General features: G+C 45.7%; 1 protein-coding gene across 2 annotated transcripts in view; it reads left to right on the top strand.

The window, feature by feature from the left end:
- PRKCB (protein kinase C beta) overlaps nucleotides 1–16,378 on the top strand; it is a 308,214-nt gene that overhangs the window by 241,670 nt on the left and 50,166 nt on the right. For both annotated transcript variants that reach the window (XM_007186310.2, XM_057530083.1), the window contains exon 10: nucleotides 10,173–10,346. In XM_007186310.2, the coding sequence (XP_007186372.2) occupies nucleotides 10,173–10,346 (174 nt within the window). The remainder of the gene's footprint in view (nucleotides 1–10,172; nucleotides 10,347–16,378) is intronic.

Genomic DNA, 16,378 nt, shown 5'->3' with positions numbered 1-16,378 from the left:
TAGTACAACACATACAAGCACACTATATAATATATGCATATACATACACACTATGTGCTATATAATCATTTTTAACCAGATTTATCAAGGTATAATTTACATATCATAAAATCTACTTGTTTAATATTATATAATGTTGAATGCTACCTCAAATTCATTGTGAGTTATAGGTTGGATTTAGCCATAGATAAATTAAACAATGCTGAGAACCAAGTAACTAAAGATCTTTAGTGACCTAGATCTAGGGATTTTTTTTTTTTAAACTACTTCACCCTCACTCAGATATTTTCATTCATTTATTCAAGAAATATTTATTGAGTGTCTAGATGTTGGGGATACGACAGCAAACCAGTCAAACAAAACAGCTGTTCTCCTGGAGCTAACATTCTAGGGAGGGAGGAAAAGAAACAAACGGCGATTAATAGAATGCCAGGTGTGGGAAGAAAGACAAAGTAGTGGAAAGGGATGGGGAGTGACAAAAGGGCTGCAACTTTAGAGAAGGTGATCAGGGAGGATCTCTGCAAGGAAGTCACACTGAACGAGGAGAGGGAGCAAACTCTTGGGTGTATCTGGGGGAAGGGTCCTGCAGACAGGACAGAGTGTACGTGGAGGTTGGGAGCAGGTAGAGTGGAAACAGAATTATGTAGGAGGCAATTGCAGGAGACCAGGGTGGGGATCGTGGTGGCTTAGATCAGACAGGAGTATGGCATGTATTTTGAATGCAGAGCTAACAATTTGTTGATGCACTGGATGAGAGATGTAAGAGAGACGAATTAAGGGAGGCTCGGTTTGGCTTTGGACTTGCGGCAGGTGTCTGTTGAAGCTGGGGGGAGTGGGGAGCGGGGCCTTGGTCCCTAACTATCTCTGCCCTCTCCCATTAGTAAGCACGTGGACACACAAGTCCCTCGGGGCAAATCTCCTTAGCCAGTTGAGAGCTGGAAATTGATGCTGTGTACAGAGATCACAAGTGGTCCCTTTGGTCCTTCTCTGAAAAGATGAAGCTGATGATAACCACTGTAGTGGATAGAATTGTCTCCCCTCAATATATATTTTCCAGTTCTAACTACTGATACTGTGAATTCGACCGTATTTGGGCATAGGGTCTTTGCAGATGTCATCAAGTTCAGAGCTCAGACTGGATTAGGGTGGGCCCCAATCCAATGACTGGTCTCCTTATAAGAAGAGGAAATTGGGGCAGAGACACAGGGAAGAACGCTGTGTGAAGACAGAGGCAGAGATTGGAATGATGTGTCCATAAACCAACGATTGCTGGTAACCACGTAAGCTGGGAGAGAGGCATGGAATAGATTCTCTCTCAGAGCCTCTAGAAGGAACCAACCCTGCCAACACCTTGATTTCGGACTTCTGGTCTCCTTAACTGTGAGAGAATAGATTTCTGTTGTTTTACGCCACACAGTTTCTGGTTCTTTGTTATTATAACTAGTACAAGTCCCTAAGTACTCATCATCTGCCCAGCACGGAGCTGAATTAAGGTGTACAGTTTGCATACTTTATCCCCCAAAGTTCCCTTAGCACCACCCAAAGCTGAGCATTGCTAGTGTGTCTGTTTTATAGACGAGGAAATTAAGGTTCAGAAAAGTTAAGTGACTTTCCCAAGGTCATGCAGCTAGTATGTGGTGGAACTTGGATATTTACCACGTCTCCTAATTCTAAAGTCCCTGCCCTAACCATGATGCCATCTTGTCCCATGGTCAAGGGCCAAGGTTCCAGGCACATTCGGCCATTTGGATTTGCCAGTTAAGTTCATCTCCATCAACTTTCTGGCTAGGAGTCCCTGGGCTACTTTCCATTTTATCTGCTGTCACTGGAGCTGCTGCGTTGATCACATCTCTCCCAGAAGATTCTTGGGGAACAGAGGTGGCTTGGAATTTGATAAGAACGTCACTTCAGGACAGCCTTTCAACCTGTTTGGAATCCTCACCCTAGAGATGGAGGGACAGCTGAACAAACAGCCCATGCCCTCGATGTTGGTATTAACTGAAATGGGAGTTCCAGAAACTGCGAGAGACAATTAATAAAAAAATCATGTCTACGTAAAGGAGCATTTTAGATCGTGGCCATCGCCATTGCTGGTGCTATGGCTGTTTTTCTGTCATTTTTCTCTCTCGTACCAACACTTGAGGGCACAGATGGAGGGAGTAAGATCTTCTCAAGCCACTTACTGCTTGGAAGCAGGGCCACGTCTGTCCTGTTCGTGGACGCATCACCAGTGCCCAGCATCATGCCTGGCACACAATTCCCAATAGAGCTCTTGGACTAGATGGATGAACTGGGGTCGTGACCAGAGCACTAACTCAGACCAAGCTCATCTCGACCAGTAGATGAGTGGTTTGTTAGTGGTTGTATATGAAATGGAGAAAGGACATAAGTGTTCTGTTCTTAACCATGAATTAGGCCACAAGGGCTGAAGTCTCAACAGGTAGGATGGGTAGGAAAAAGAGAACAGGGCCAGGATCTGGAGTCAAATTTGAAACACTCCAGCAATAATTTGCAGACAGTACAGCTTCATAACCCAACACTGGGTGCTCAGGGCTCAGAATCAGATGGTTAAGAGCATGGACTTTGGAGATAGGTGACCTAGAAGGGTCACTTCCTAGTAGGAGTGACTTTGGACCACTCACCTAACTTCTCTAAGCCCTGGCTTCCTCTCCTGTGAAACGGGGATGGTAGCAGTACCTATACTACCCATCTGTGTGGAATTAAATGAAATAATGCACAGAGTAGGTAAGAAATGGGGGTGGTTATCATATCAGCCCCAAACTGGCCACCTTCTCTCCCATGCTGGTCATCCCCACATTGTCTTCTCTCTCCCTGGCATACACATTGGCCCATTCCCCTTGAACGTCACCCGTTCTTTGTCCAGCCACCCGACTTGGTGTCAGTGCTGCTTTCTCTGCTGGAGACATCTCAGAGGGCTGGGAGTTGGCATCTGGACTTTGAGTTCTAGAGCTTAAGAGCTCACTTCCTACAGTACTTCTAGACCAAGGTTTGTGGATCCAGGTAGTTTACTCCTAAGGGAACACGATTCGCTTCCCTTTGGCTGGAATATGCCTCCCCCATGTCCACTGTGCTAGTCCTGGTCATTCTTCAGGTCTCAGCTTAACCACCACCTCCCCAGGGCATCTTTTGCTGGCCCACCGAATCAGGTTAAGTCCTCCATGTGAATACTCGCAGGGCACCATGAACTTCTCTTTCAGGAGTTTAATCATAATTGAAGTGGACTCATCTGTGCCGGTGTGTAAGCCTCCTGAAGGGATTGTCATTCTGCATCCCCAGGCCTGGTACATCCCGGACACTTAATTCATGTTTACTGAATGAATAAATGAATTGGCCAGCCTTCCAGGTCCTGGGTGAGACGAGGAAAGGCGATACATTTGGAAGGCAGACTGAATTCCATCCCTGTTGCCCACCTCAATTGAAGCCTTAAAAGTTTTTTGATTAAAAAGAGTGTTCATAACCAAACACAAGAAATAAATAAAGCAAGGTAGCAGGGGCCACACCTGACAAGGGCTGGGTTGCTTTAGGGCACAGATGAACTCAGGTGAATCTGTTCTAGTTGCCTGTTGCTGCATCACAGATCATCCTCAAACTCAGAGGTTTAAAACTACAACACTTGTATATTATTATCTCTCATGGTGTATGTGGGCCAGGAGATTGGGAAGTCTCACTGGTTGCTTGTGGCTTGGGCTCTGTCCTGCAGTGGCTGGAGCTGGGACAGCTGGGGCTGGAGCACCCAGTGCTGTCTAGGCAGCAAGCTCTTGGTGTGGTCCCCAGGCCTCTCCACGTGGTCTCATGCCGTGGCCTCACTAGCACGGTGGCCTAGGGCTCCAAAGGCAGGTGTCCCAAGAGAAACTGACAGAAGCTGCTACCTCCCAAGTCACACAGGATCCCTTCTACTGTATTCTGTTCATTGACGCAGTCACAGAGGCTGCCCAGGTTCAAGAGCAGAGGGCATAGACTCTGCCCCTTGACTGAGGAGTGTCAAATATTTACAGACATGTTTTGAAACCACCGCAGAATATCACTTCTTTCATGATACTGGGAAAGCTCTCAGGAAGCTCTCAAAAAGCTCTCCAAGGGCAGAGAGATTCCTATTGAAAGGAAAGCTTGATTAGAATATTAAGGAGCAAAGTTCCCTTTTCGCCCCTGGTAACGACTGCGGAGAAAGCGTTGGGACACTCAAAAGGATTCTATCTGTTTTACTTCTAGACACCTCCTATCCCTCATATTAAATGAATCAATTCTGATATTACCTCAGAGTTCCTCAGAGCAACAAATTTAGTGATTAGAATCAAGGGGAAGGGAGGCGCTTGTTAAAATGCATACTCCCAGGCCACAGTCAGAGCTTCTGGATGAGAGGTAGCGCTTGGAATCTGCCTTGTAAACAAGTACCCCACGTGGTTCTGATATAGGCAAGAGGCACCTAAAAAGAATGGAATTTATAAAGAATGGAATTTGTCTTGTTTTAGGTCATGTACTAACCTGATGCTGTTTGACTTACTGAAATTTTTATTTTTGTTAAGAATTTGTACTCCTCAAGCGATAATTTTGTCTTATAGATCTTTAAAAGGTAGACATCCACTCAAGCTAGTATAAATAAAATAATAACTTTATTGGGGAGATATGGAGGTTTCTATGGAAACAGCCAAGCCTCATGAGAGACGGGAACCAAGAACTGGAAAGCAAGGCCTTTGCTCATTCCCTGACCTTCTTGTTTCCCCCACATATCCGGGTCATTTTTCTTTGCCTGCATGTGGTAGGAAAGGACCACTCTAGGCAGATCTGTGTGTTTTTCTTTTCAGGATCCTAGAGTGCCTACATGGAGCATCCTAATTCCACATTCTTCAATGAGAGAATCTGATTGGTTCAACCTAGATCAGTTCTCCACCTCTAATCCAATCAGCTGTGGCCAGATAGATCCCCTGCCCAATCAGAAGGCTCTAAGAAGGAGTTGGAAGAAATGAAAAGCATGCTAGGGTCCATATCCAACTTAAACTGTGACCACTTTTTTTTTTTTAAACATCTTTATTGGAGTATAATTGCTTTACATTGTTGTGTTAGTTTCTGCTGTATTGTTATACAAAGTGAATCAGCTATACATATACATATATACCCATATCCCCTCCTTCTTACATCTCCCTCCCACCCTCCCTATCCCACCCCTCTAGGTGGTCACAAAGCACCGAGCTGATCTCCCTGTTCTATGTGGCTGCTTCCCACTAGCTATCTATTTTACATTTGGTAGTGTATATATGTCCATGCCACTCTCTCACTTCGTCCCAGCTTACCCTTCCCCCTCCCCGTGTCCTCAAGTCCATTCTCGACATCTGTGTCTTTATTCCTGTCCTGCCCCTAGGTTCTTCAGACCTTTTTTTTTTTTTAGATTCCATATATATGTGTTAGCATACGGTATTTGTTTTTCCCTTTCTGACTTACTTCACTCTGTATGACAGTCTCTAGGTCCATCCACCTCACTACAAATAACTCAATTTCGTTTCTTTTTATGACTGAGTAATATTCCATTGTATATATGTGCCACATCTTCTTTATCCATTCATCTGTCGATGGACATTTAGGTTGCTTCCATGTCTTGGCTACTGTAAATAGAGCTGCAGTGAACATTGTGGTACATGACTCTTTTTGAATTATGGTTTTCTCGGGGTATATGCCCAATAGAGGGATTGCTGGGTCGTATGGTAGTTCTATTTTTTAAACTGTGGCCACTTTTGATAATGTAGTCACTCTTATTTTTTCCCGATCTTTTTTGAAATACATGTTCTAGAACAGGGGTCAGCTGGGCCCACCAGCTATTTTTATAAATAAAGTTTTATTGGGACACAGCCACACCCATTCACTTGTGTGTGGTCTACGGCTGCTTTCCCGCTACAGTGGCGGAGTTGAGTAGTGGATACAGAGACTGTCCCCCGAAGCCTATAATATTTACTCTTTGTCCTTTTACAGAAAAAGTTTGCTGGCCCCTGCTCTAGAACTTGATTCAGTTCTATCTCTAAATTGTTATTAATGCTTTGTGTGTGTCAGTTCTGTTTTCCTCCAGCTGCTATAGGGGAATTTTCCAGAGTTTGCCCCTTTGTGTAGCACTTGCAGGATGTGAGGGGGGTCCTCTGGTACTGGCGTATTCTCCCCTCTACCCCTGTGGCTTAGGTGAGGGCGAGGCACTGAGAATCTTCACACATCCCTGTTGATTGACTGAAAGATAAATATCTCTACAAATGCAACAGTATTTTCTAAGGTGTGAAGCACATAGTATTGATGATTTGCAAGATGATTTTAGTTGAGTAATTGAGTTTTTTTAAGGTGGTACATAGGTGCCATATGAATGATAAGGTTTTTCTCTCTTTTTATGTTTTCTCTTAGTCTTTCTAATTACTTGAATCAGAAAGTCTCATTTGATGACAACATGCCATTAATAGCTAACATTTGCTAATATCACTTTTTTCCTTAAACAAGAGGAAAACGCAGGCCTGGCTTGGAACCTTCAGCAGCCAGCAGTATCTAGCTAGAATTTCCTAGCATTGCTTTGCTTTTATTTACTTTTTTTAAAAAATTAATTAATTAATTTTATTTTATTTATTTTTTGCCTGTGTTGGGTCTTTGTTGCTGTGCACAGGTTTTTCTCTAGTTGCGGCGAGCGGGGGCTACTCTTTGTTGCAGTGCACAGGCCTCTCTTTGCAGTGGCTTCTCTTGTTGCGGAGCACGGGCTCTAGGCGTGTGGGCTTCAGTAGTTGTGGCGCACGGGCTTAGTTGCTTCGTGGCATGTGGGATCTTCCTGGACCAGGGCTCAAACCCATGTCCCCTGGATTGGCAGGCAGATTCTTAACCACTGCACCACCAGGGAAGCCCCTGCTTTTATTTACTTTTATGCTTATCTTCCACTTATGGCTGGTGATACTGGCTTGCCATTAATGGTGGTGATATAAAATTTCCTTTTCAGATAAATGTAGTTAAGTAAAGATGTGACTAGATTTTAAAAATAGTAAGTAAATACCAGTTTAGGTGGTAGGGAAAAAATGTGAAAAAGGCACGTGAATGATTGATTGAAGTTTGGAAATACTTGCCCTAAAGTACCTGCCATAGATACAAAGCAGTCCCAGTGTCCAGAGGAGGGAGTGACCTGTCTGGTCTACGTGGATCATTGAGGGATATAGAGGAAGGTAACATCTGAGCTGAGTCTCAGATTTTCTGAGCAGTGAAAGCGTGTGGAAGGACACTACAGGCAGTGGGAATAGAATAGCCAAAGGAAAAGAAAGAACAGGATGTGGTCAAGAAATTGTTTGACTTGCGGGAGTCACTGAGGGACTTGAAACATTTGAGTAGCCTGATCAGATCTGCATTTTTAGAACAATCATTAGCTCCAGCAGGTTAATCCCTCTGAGCCTCAGTTTGTTCATCTGTAGAAGGGGAGTAATTGAAACAGACATAGGGTGTTCACCCCTGCCTCTGGTGCCTGGGGAAATTCCCAGCCATCTGTCCTGCTACTCCTCCAGACAGGGGACTGCATTGACATTCAAGGTGTCCAGGGCCCCTCCCCTGTGTTCTTGGGTGGTGGTTGGGTGGAGTAGGGTGTCTACGAGTATTCTGGGTTGTTAGATGGTATGTGGACCAGTGGTGACGGGGCAGTGGGGTTGCCACACTCACAGCCAGCTCAGCGCTGAGCCCCTCCTGTGTACCTGGGGGTCCTCTCAGCTGATGACTGCTTGCATCCTCCTTCAGTCTCTCTACCCATTCGCCTCTGGCTAAGTCACCTCTCCGCCCTCCTCCCCGCCCTTGCCCCAGCCCTGCCTTCTCGGGAATCTCTTAACATCTTAGTGGAGTCATTGTTTCTGCCTTGGTGAGGACTAGGGAAGGAAAAACGTCTCTGGGTACCCGTGAGGGAGCAGAGGGAGATGGGAAATAAGCTAAAGACACGCACTCCAGCACTTTGAGCCCTACTCTGCCATGGATGCGAGTGGGTCTGCTGTGAGGACTGAGTAGATGCCCGGCAGGGAGGACCTGCCCAGCTGGCAGCTCGTATTTCTATGGTGAGGCTGGGGGAGAAAGCAGTCGGGAAAGTCCTCTTGATGTGGAGGTGTGCGTCAGGGCCTTTCTCCCTAAGTGCTCTAAATTCCTAGGCCTGAATCGCCCATGGCCACCCCTGGCTGTGATGAGAGGGAAGGTGGTGCGGGCAGGAGACGGGCCTCTGTGAGGGGCGGCGAGCGCAGCCCAGAGCTGCGGTGCAGGAGTCCAGTCAGGCCTCTTACCATCAGGGCAGGAGCCGAGCGGAGTGTGCAAGCGGCCCTCCTGCCTCGGGGCTCCCTCTGTGTGTCACTCCCTCTGGTCCCAGGCCTCTGCTGCGCTCTCTGGTCCTCCAGCTGAGTCAGGTACGAGCATTTCATTTCCTCAGCCACCTAGACTCCTTGAGGATTCTTCTGGAACTCTCACAAGTGGAGTGTATAAAGGCAGAGACCTTGGGATCAGGTAAACCGGAGTTCAAATCCTGGCTCTGTCCCTAACTGAATTTGTGGTGTGACAGGTCACTTAGCTTCCCTGAGCCCCGGGCTCCTATGAAATAGGTCTCTTTTCTTTTTAATTAATTAATTAATTTTAAAACTTATTTACTTATTTCTTATTGAAGTGTAGTTGATGTACAATATTATATGTTACCGGTGTACAATATAGTGATTCACAATTTTTAAAGGTTATACTCCATTTATAGTTATTATAAAATATTGGCCATATTCCCTGTGTTGTACAATATGCCCTTGTAGCTTATTTTATACCTAAGAGTTTGTACCTCTTAATCCCCCACCCCGTTGCTCCTCCCCCTTGAAATAGGGTTCTTCATGGTACCGACTTCCTAGGGTCTTAGGCAAAGTGAATGAGACATAATAAATGAAAACCATTGTCTGGCACCTTGGTAAGTGCTCAAAATATTGTGGTGATTGATATTATTGCCTGCAAAATATCTGACACAGTACACGCAGTATATAGTTACTTCAGTCTGATTGCTTCTTCCTCCAGGAAGCCATCTCAGAAGCCCCCAGACCAGGTTAGGTCTTGTACCATGTGGTCCTGCCCCATGCTCCCTAAGAGGCTTCTTGAGAATGGTACCTGCTGGTCACTGTTCTCTCTGGCATAGTCACAGCCAGTGAAAATAATGATGTGTCACAAGCCACACTGATTAACATGCTCAGATTGTGACCACAGCTGCATGAAAGGAAGCCCCAGGACAACAGGAGAGGATGTTAAAATATTACATTCATCATCCCTGTAATTAATGTCCAAAGTGTTCCTTCCTCCCTGGAATGCAGGGTCAGAGAACGTGCCTGATCATCTAATGCTGCTTCCCCAGTGCTTAGCAGGCTCTTAATGAATATTAAACAACTGAAAGAATAAGGGAACAGTTGCCCCAAATTCAGTTCTTTCAGGAATTCACTCATTCAACAAATACTTCTTGAACACCTACTGTGTGCCAGGCACTGTTCCAGACTCTTGGGTTACCCCAGTGAACAAAACAGGCAAAGATACTTGCCCTCATGGGGTTTATATTCTAGTCATGTTTGGCTGGGCATTGATAACATATCCCAAAGGGACGTCCGAATACTTGCTCATCACTCTTGGAACCATCCTCTGTTTTTAAAAAATTAAAAAAAAAATTTTTTTAGTGATATGCTTTTTTAAAAATTGAAGTATAATTGATGTACAATGTTGTGTTAGTTTCAGATGTACAGCAAAGTGATTCAGTTTATATACCTATATTCTTCTTCAGATTCTTTTCCATTATAGTTTATTACAAGATACTGACTAGAGTCCCCTGTGCTACACAGTAGGTCCTTGTTGATCTATTTTATTTATAGTAGCGTGTATCTGTTAACCCCAAACTCCTCACTTATCCCTCCCTGCCCCCACCACTTTCCCCTTTGGTCACCATAAGTTTGTTTTCTACATCTGTGAGTCTGTCTCTCTTTTGGATCCATCCTCTGTTGATTGGGTTCAGCCATTCAAGGCGTGAGGTCTGTGGGAAACTTCACTTGGCGTATCAGCATCCACCGAGGGCACGTGGACTAAGCTTGGAGCGGACCTGAGTGACCGTCAGCCGCCTGTGGCTTCCCCGGGGCCCCTTCGACTCCACTGACGTGCCCGCTGTCTTGCAGGTCATGCTCTCTGAGCGGAAGGGCACAGATGAGCTCTACGCCGTGAAGATCCTGAAGAAGGACGTGGTGATCCAAGATGATGACGTGGAATGCACGATGGTAGAGAAGCGGGTGCTGGCCCTGCCCGGGAAGCCGCCCTTCCTGACCCAGCTGCATTCCTGCTTCCAGACCATGGTAACTGCCTGGGGGCCTGGGCCACTCCATCTCCAGGCTTCAGGCTTTGGCCAGAGCTGTCCCGGCAGGCAGCGGCCACCGCAAAGAGACGCCCGGGCCCTTCCCCTCCTAGAGACAGGAAGCTGTCAGGGCCCAGGGGCGGCCGGCCCAGAGAATTTCTGAGGTTGCTGCTGAGAAGCACCCTCCCCTGAGGCAGATGCTGTTTCAACAAAGATAAAGGAACTCAGGCAATTGGTCTTATAACCAGTGGAGCAGGGCCTTCCTCTGGCAGCAAGAGGTGACTTGCAGACAGGAACTCAGGACTCACAATCTGAGATGTACTAGCAGAACTTACAGACGGGGATGAGGGAAAGGGTCCTCCTATGTGCCCCTAGAGGGTCACAGTCGACCCTCTGGACTCTTCCGATAAATGTGCGAGTTCACGCTGCAGGTTGCATGGACCTCCTTGGAGGAGGGGTTGTGTGACAATACAGCCCTCAGAGGACTCCCGGGGCAGGGGACACAGCCTGGGCAGGGACTTGTGAGATCAGAACCGGGCTCCTAAGAAGAAGGGGGCATCTGGGTACTATCTGCCATTGACTGTGATCCTACCTCTATCTGTGAGAATAAGAGATGGCCCTTCAAGCAACTTCTTACCTTTCCCCTGTTCAGACTAGACCTTGGTCTCCATACCTAGGGGGGTACTTGTGGCGATCAGGCAACAATTTGGGAACCCATTCACCTCTCCAGGTTCTGCTATGACAACCCCCATTGCCTTGTCTTGTAACTATCCCCATGTCTGTCTTCTCTGCTTTAAGAACATGACCTTCTCAGAAACGGGACCCAGCTTACTCAGCTCTATACCTTATCTATGAGCCTTTCCCAGGTACCAGGCACTGTGGCGGGGTGGGGCAGGGGGCAGGGGGGAGATGGGGCAGAGCCTAAATGAAAAGAGATACAAAGTTTATTCTTGCTCTGGGAGCTTCTAAGGGCCAAAGGCCTAGTGTCTTGAAGATGCTTTAAGGGAGTTTTCAAGATTACTTTGACTCTCTCCAGTTCTCACCCTACATCCTGATTGTAGAGCCCAACCCCTGTGCGAGATGGGACACTATTGCAAGTTGCGTGTACCTTTAAGCTTGGGACTTGCTCTCTTCTCCAACATCACCAAGTCCTGTGCTCTGCTAAGTTAGACTGAGTCCCTCCCGCCTAGGAAGACCCAGAACTGGGTTTGGGGTGGGTTTTCTCAGTGCAGACCATACGCCAGGCATAGAACTACCTGTTGTGAAAGGGGTAGAGCCAGAACCCAGCCCCTTCCCTGTTCTAAGTAGTCTCTTGATACATTTGGGGTTAAGATCCCAGCTTTGTCACTTTCTGGCTGAGTGGCCTTGGGAAAATTACAAAACCTCTTGGTATCAGTCTCCTCATTTGTGAATGAGCTACATCCAAGGTTGCTATGAGGAGGAAATGAGATTATACATGAGAAACACTTAACACAGTGCTTGATACCTGGTAAACGCTCATAGATGCTGGTTATTCACTTCGGTTGTTGCCTGATCGCCACAGGGGCATCTATGTTTTGGGTGCAGGGATGATTTTCTGCTGGGGCCCATTTCCTGAATCCCAGACAATCTCCCTACCACAGGTCATCAAGAGAAGGAACATTCTAGGCAAATGTGTACAGTATTCCCCTGCGGGGGCTTTGACCCACCAGCCTCTTCTTGGGGTCTGCTGGTGACGAGGGGCTACAAGAACATTTTTCACTCCACTGCAGGCAGGACTAAGAGCTGAAATCGTGTTTGCCAAAGTATAGAGCACACACCACCATGCAGAATGGTCCTGGGTAGTTCAAAGGGTGATTTTGGGTGGTGCACGGATTTTAAATTACGTTCTTTTCAGTTCACTTTATTTTCTTCTGAGTGCCTCGAAGAGAATGTTTCTGTTTGGTGCTAGCATGGCCATTAACATCTTTCTAACACTTGACTTTTTAACGAAGAGAGAGGACCAAGCTTCAGGTTCTGAGCTTTGGCAAATAGCAGTTTCTAAGTCACTGTTTTGCTTTTATTTTCTATATATTTTTACAGATTTCTTTCATTTATGACAATATAAAGTCTTTTTATTTTTAAATTTTGAGATATTATAAGACAAATATAGAGAAACCACACACAATTGATGTTTTAATAATGAGTTATTACAAGGTTAAGTTCCTCATACCACCATCCAGGTCGAGAAAGAACTTTGGCAGCCACTCTAGAAGCTTCTCTGCATCCCAATCTCAATCTCTCCCCAAATGGTAGCTTGACTTCCTTGCCTGTCTCTATAGTTTTATCATCCCTTGATAAGATAGTTTACTCTTTCCCATTTGTAGAAATTTGATTTGTCTTTTAATAGAGTGATTTCCCTCTCCATTCCTTCCATCCCTTTCTTTTATCTGCTAAAGATCCTGGGCTGTTTGACCCACAGCATTTTCACAGTCCGGATTTTGCTGAGTGCATAGTCATGGGGCCCCTCCACATGTTTCTTCTGTCCTCTGTGTTTTCTGCAAATTGGTAGCTGGACCTAGAGGTTCGGTCAGACCCAGGTTTGATCCCTTTGGCAAGACCATAGGTGGCTGTGTGTGTTTTTTCATCCAAAGTCACATAATGTCCGGTTGTCTCTCTTTTTGTAAAGTGTTGGCAACGAGTGATGCTCTGTGCCTAGGTCCATGAATTCATTAAGGATTGTGAGATGGTGATATCCTAATTCTGTCATTCCTTTTTCTTTATTAGTTGGAATTATTTTATAAAGAGAGACTTCCCTCATCTGTTGCTTGGTCCCCTGGTGATACAGTTCATATAGGAAAGGCAGGATAGATGCATGACACATTTTTTGTTATTTGACAGTTTTCATGAACTGGCTCACTGTTATGCCCCAAAGGTGACAAAAGTTTGCTTTTAAAATAAAATTTTTGAGTAAAAGAATAGAGTCCTTGTAAAGAAAAATATTAAGTGAGCAATAATTCACATTACATGGGACTTGGCAAAGATCGGGAAGGGCATACATCTTACAAGTCCAAATCCCTAGTGTTACCTTGGGGAGTTAAGGCCTAAAGGTATTCAAGTAGTGACAGAAATGGGATTAGACTAGACTTAGACCTCTAGACTCTCTCATTCTCACATCTTCTCTTTTTTTCCATTGGTGGTTCCCAAACTGACTCGTGGACATCACCAGATAAAGTGCAGTCTCCGTGGTAAACAGACTGAGTGGTAAACAAGAAGGCGATCTTGTTCTCAAGGAAGAGGCTGGGCTAACTTGGAGCAGCAGTTTTCAATTTCAGTTGGATGTGTTGAGATTGGGGGAAATTGGTCATTTGTGACTAATATTCATTAAGTACAGTATCTTCATTTGTAATTTACTGTTTTAAACACGATAGAGTAGAGTGGATTTGAGGCTCTCCTTTTAACATTGAGCCTTGTATTTCATTATGCTTTCTGGAATTGGAGAGTAGGGTCTGGGTGTGCATGGAAATTGTGCAGCACCCTGGGTCCCCTCCAGGAGTTGTCACCTGCCAGGGAAGAGAGATTAAGAACCGAGAGAACGTAAAACACGAGGGTTGAGTGGATTTGAGTCTTGTGTGGGGATGGAGGCCTCCTATTGAAGACTGACCCACGGTCTCCCACTCCAGCAAGGCCAGGGATGGAACAGGTTGCTTTCTTGTTGTTGAGGATCAGATGAAATCGTTAACTCATGTTGAGGCGCTGTATTGTTTGGGGGGAAAATGTAACTTTAAATAGCAGAGTTACGCTTGGCTTGGGGAGATACACTCACTGCCAGCTGAGCTCGAGGCCCTTGGGGGCTGAGCGGGGTTGGCTGAGGGGAGAGCAGAGACCCTCCCATCTCACGTCCACTCAGCAGCAGATGCTCTTTGAGTGAAAGGCCCCCACTGAAAATTTTTTTCATTTACTTTTTCTTTTGGCTAAGCACATATATTTTAATTTTACATAAATTTATTTCAGAGACCTAATAATGCCTACTATACGTGAGGCACAGGACCAGCCATCATAAGCCACGTCCGTGACAGCCCTTGCATGGGTCCCGACATCATCCCAATGTCACAGACGGACACTGAGGCCATACAGCTAGTACGTTTCAGGGCCAGGACTTGAACCCAGGCAGCCTGGCTCCGAGGGGCTTTACACTTAATCACTGCACTATGAGGTCTTTTGAGTGTACGTTACCCGATTTCCACTCTACCTGACACGCATGGGGCAGAACCGCCAGCAGCCAGCCTTCTCCAGGCTCCAGCAGGGGCCCCACCGCATCCCACACCTGGTGCTCCCTCCTTCAGCTTTCCCATCCCTGGAGTGGATCTGACTTTCTGTCTGAGCATCTGCCATCCTGTGGGCCTTTGAAAACTCTGTTTCGTTCCAGCCTCACAAAACATCTTGGGTGGAAGGGATTATCTGACACCCCACTTTGCAGGTGAATGGATTGAGCAACTGGGATGTTGGGTAGTTTTCCCTGGACACAGCACAGGGTCACAGGCCCACTGAACCCAGAGCCCAAGCTTTTACTAGTAGATTATGTTGAGTTGCTACCAAAACGGCCTCAACAGGGATGATCAAAAGCACAAAAAGCAGCAGCCTTAGTGTGTCAGCCTGTGTCAGGCACTGTGCTCAGTGCTCTACAGGTAACCTCTCATTTTATCCTCCTGACACTTCGACTGGGTGGGCCCTGTGACTACCCCCAATGTATAGATAAGGGCGCTGATATTCAGAGAAGTTCAGTAACTTGAGCAATGCCACACACAGGGAGGGGGGGTGGCACTGGCATTTGTTCTGTAAGACTCTAGAACCCCAAACCCCGAAGCCTTGCTATCCTGCCTCTGCCTGACCTCCAGATTCCTTTTTCTAGTTTAGAAATTATCTTCATTGTCATGATCACATCTAATTTTAACAAGAACACCACAAGCACGTATTACTGTCCACACTTCTGCAAAGGAAACCAACCCTCAGAAATTTGAAATGCCTCAGGTTACACTGTCGGTAAGTGGCAGGTGTCCTAATGCCCCTTCAGGTGTTCTTTTCACTATGAAAGAGTCACCTACTTACCCCACAAGGATATTGCGATGATCGGAAAGATTTCGTGGTGGGAGTGATTTTCAGATTTAGGGAGCCCTGCCTATAGGTGAAACAAACCATTGTTAACCTGGCTCAGGTGAGCAGGAAGGCCCATGAAGGTGGTCATCATCTCACGCTCACCTTCCGGAGTTGCATATCCCCTGACCCCCAGATTGGTGCTCCAGAGGTGGAGGCGTCCTGGCTGGAATAGGCAGTATCCCTAAAGCCAACATCCCTGAAAGTCAGATCATTACTGCCAGTCTACAGGGGGTACTAAGGCTTATTGATTCTGTCAACAAATATTTATTTGTTGACATAAATGTGTCAGGACCCAGCTGCATCCCTGTGAGGGTACATCAGTGAACAAAAGAGATAAAGTCCCCTGTTCCTTGGGAATTTACATTCAAATGGAGGAGACAGATAATAAACAATAATAATAAAAAATAAAGGGGGAAGAGATGGATGGATGAAGACAGAGATGCTATTTTTGATTGGATGATCAAGGAAGGTCTTTCTGATAAGGATGACATTTGAGCAGAGACCAGAGCAAATGAGGGAGTGAGGCACGTGGATGTCTAGGGGCAAAGTGTTCTAGACAGCAGGGAGAGTGAGTGTAAATGCCCAAGGCAGGAACATGCTCGGCATATTTGAGGAGCAGCAAGGAGGCCAGTGTAGCCTGAGTGGAGTGTCATTTTGTATTTTGTGACCCAGAATTCTTTTATGAATCAGCTACCTTTAAAAAATGACAAATTTATTATAACATGTTGCAAATTTAATATGTTTTTTTTGCTAGAGACTTAGAATTTGGAAGATAAAAGATCCTTGATAAAACAGAAAAATCTTGAAGGTGGTCAGAATCGATAAAAAGGAAAAAGACACCCTACCAATATACAAAACAATTTTTGTCATTCTTAAAACGATACAAATTTAATTTCTAAAAACTTGTTTAGAAAAGCA

The sequence above is a fragment of the Balaenoptera acutorostrata genome, chromosome 15 (genome assembly GCF_949987535.1).
Source record: "Balaenoptera acutorostrata chromosome 15, mBalAcu1.1, whole genome shotgun sequence".
In the NCBI taxonomy this organism is placed as follows: domain Eukaryota; kingdom Metazoa; phylum Chordata; class Mammalia; order Artiodactyla; family Balaenopteridae; genus Balaenoptera; species Balaenoptera acutorostrata.
The sequence above is the reverse complement of the archived record's forward strand: the minus strand, read 5'-3'. Positions and strand labels throughout refer to the sequence as shown.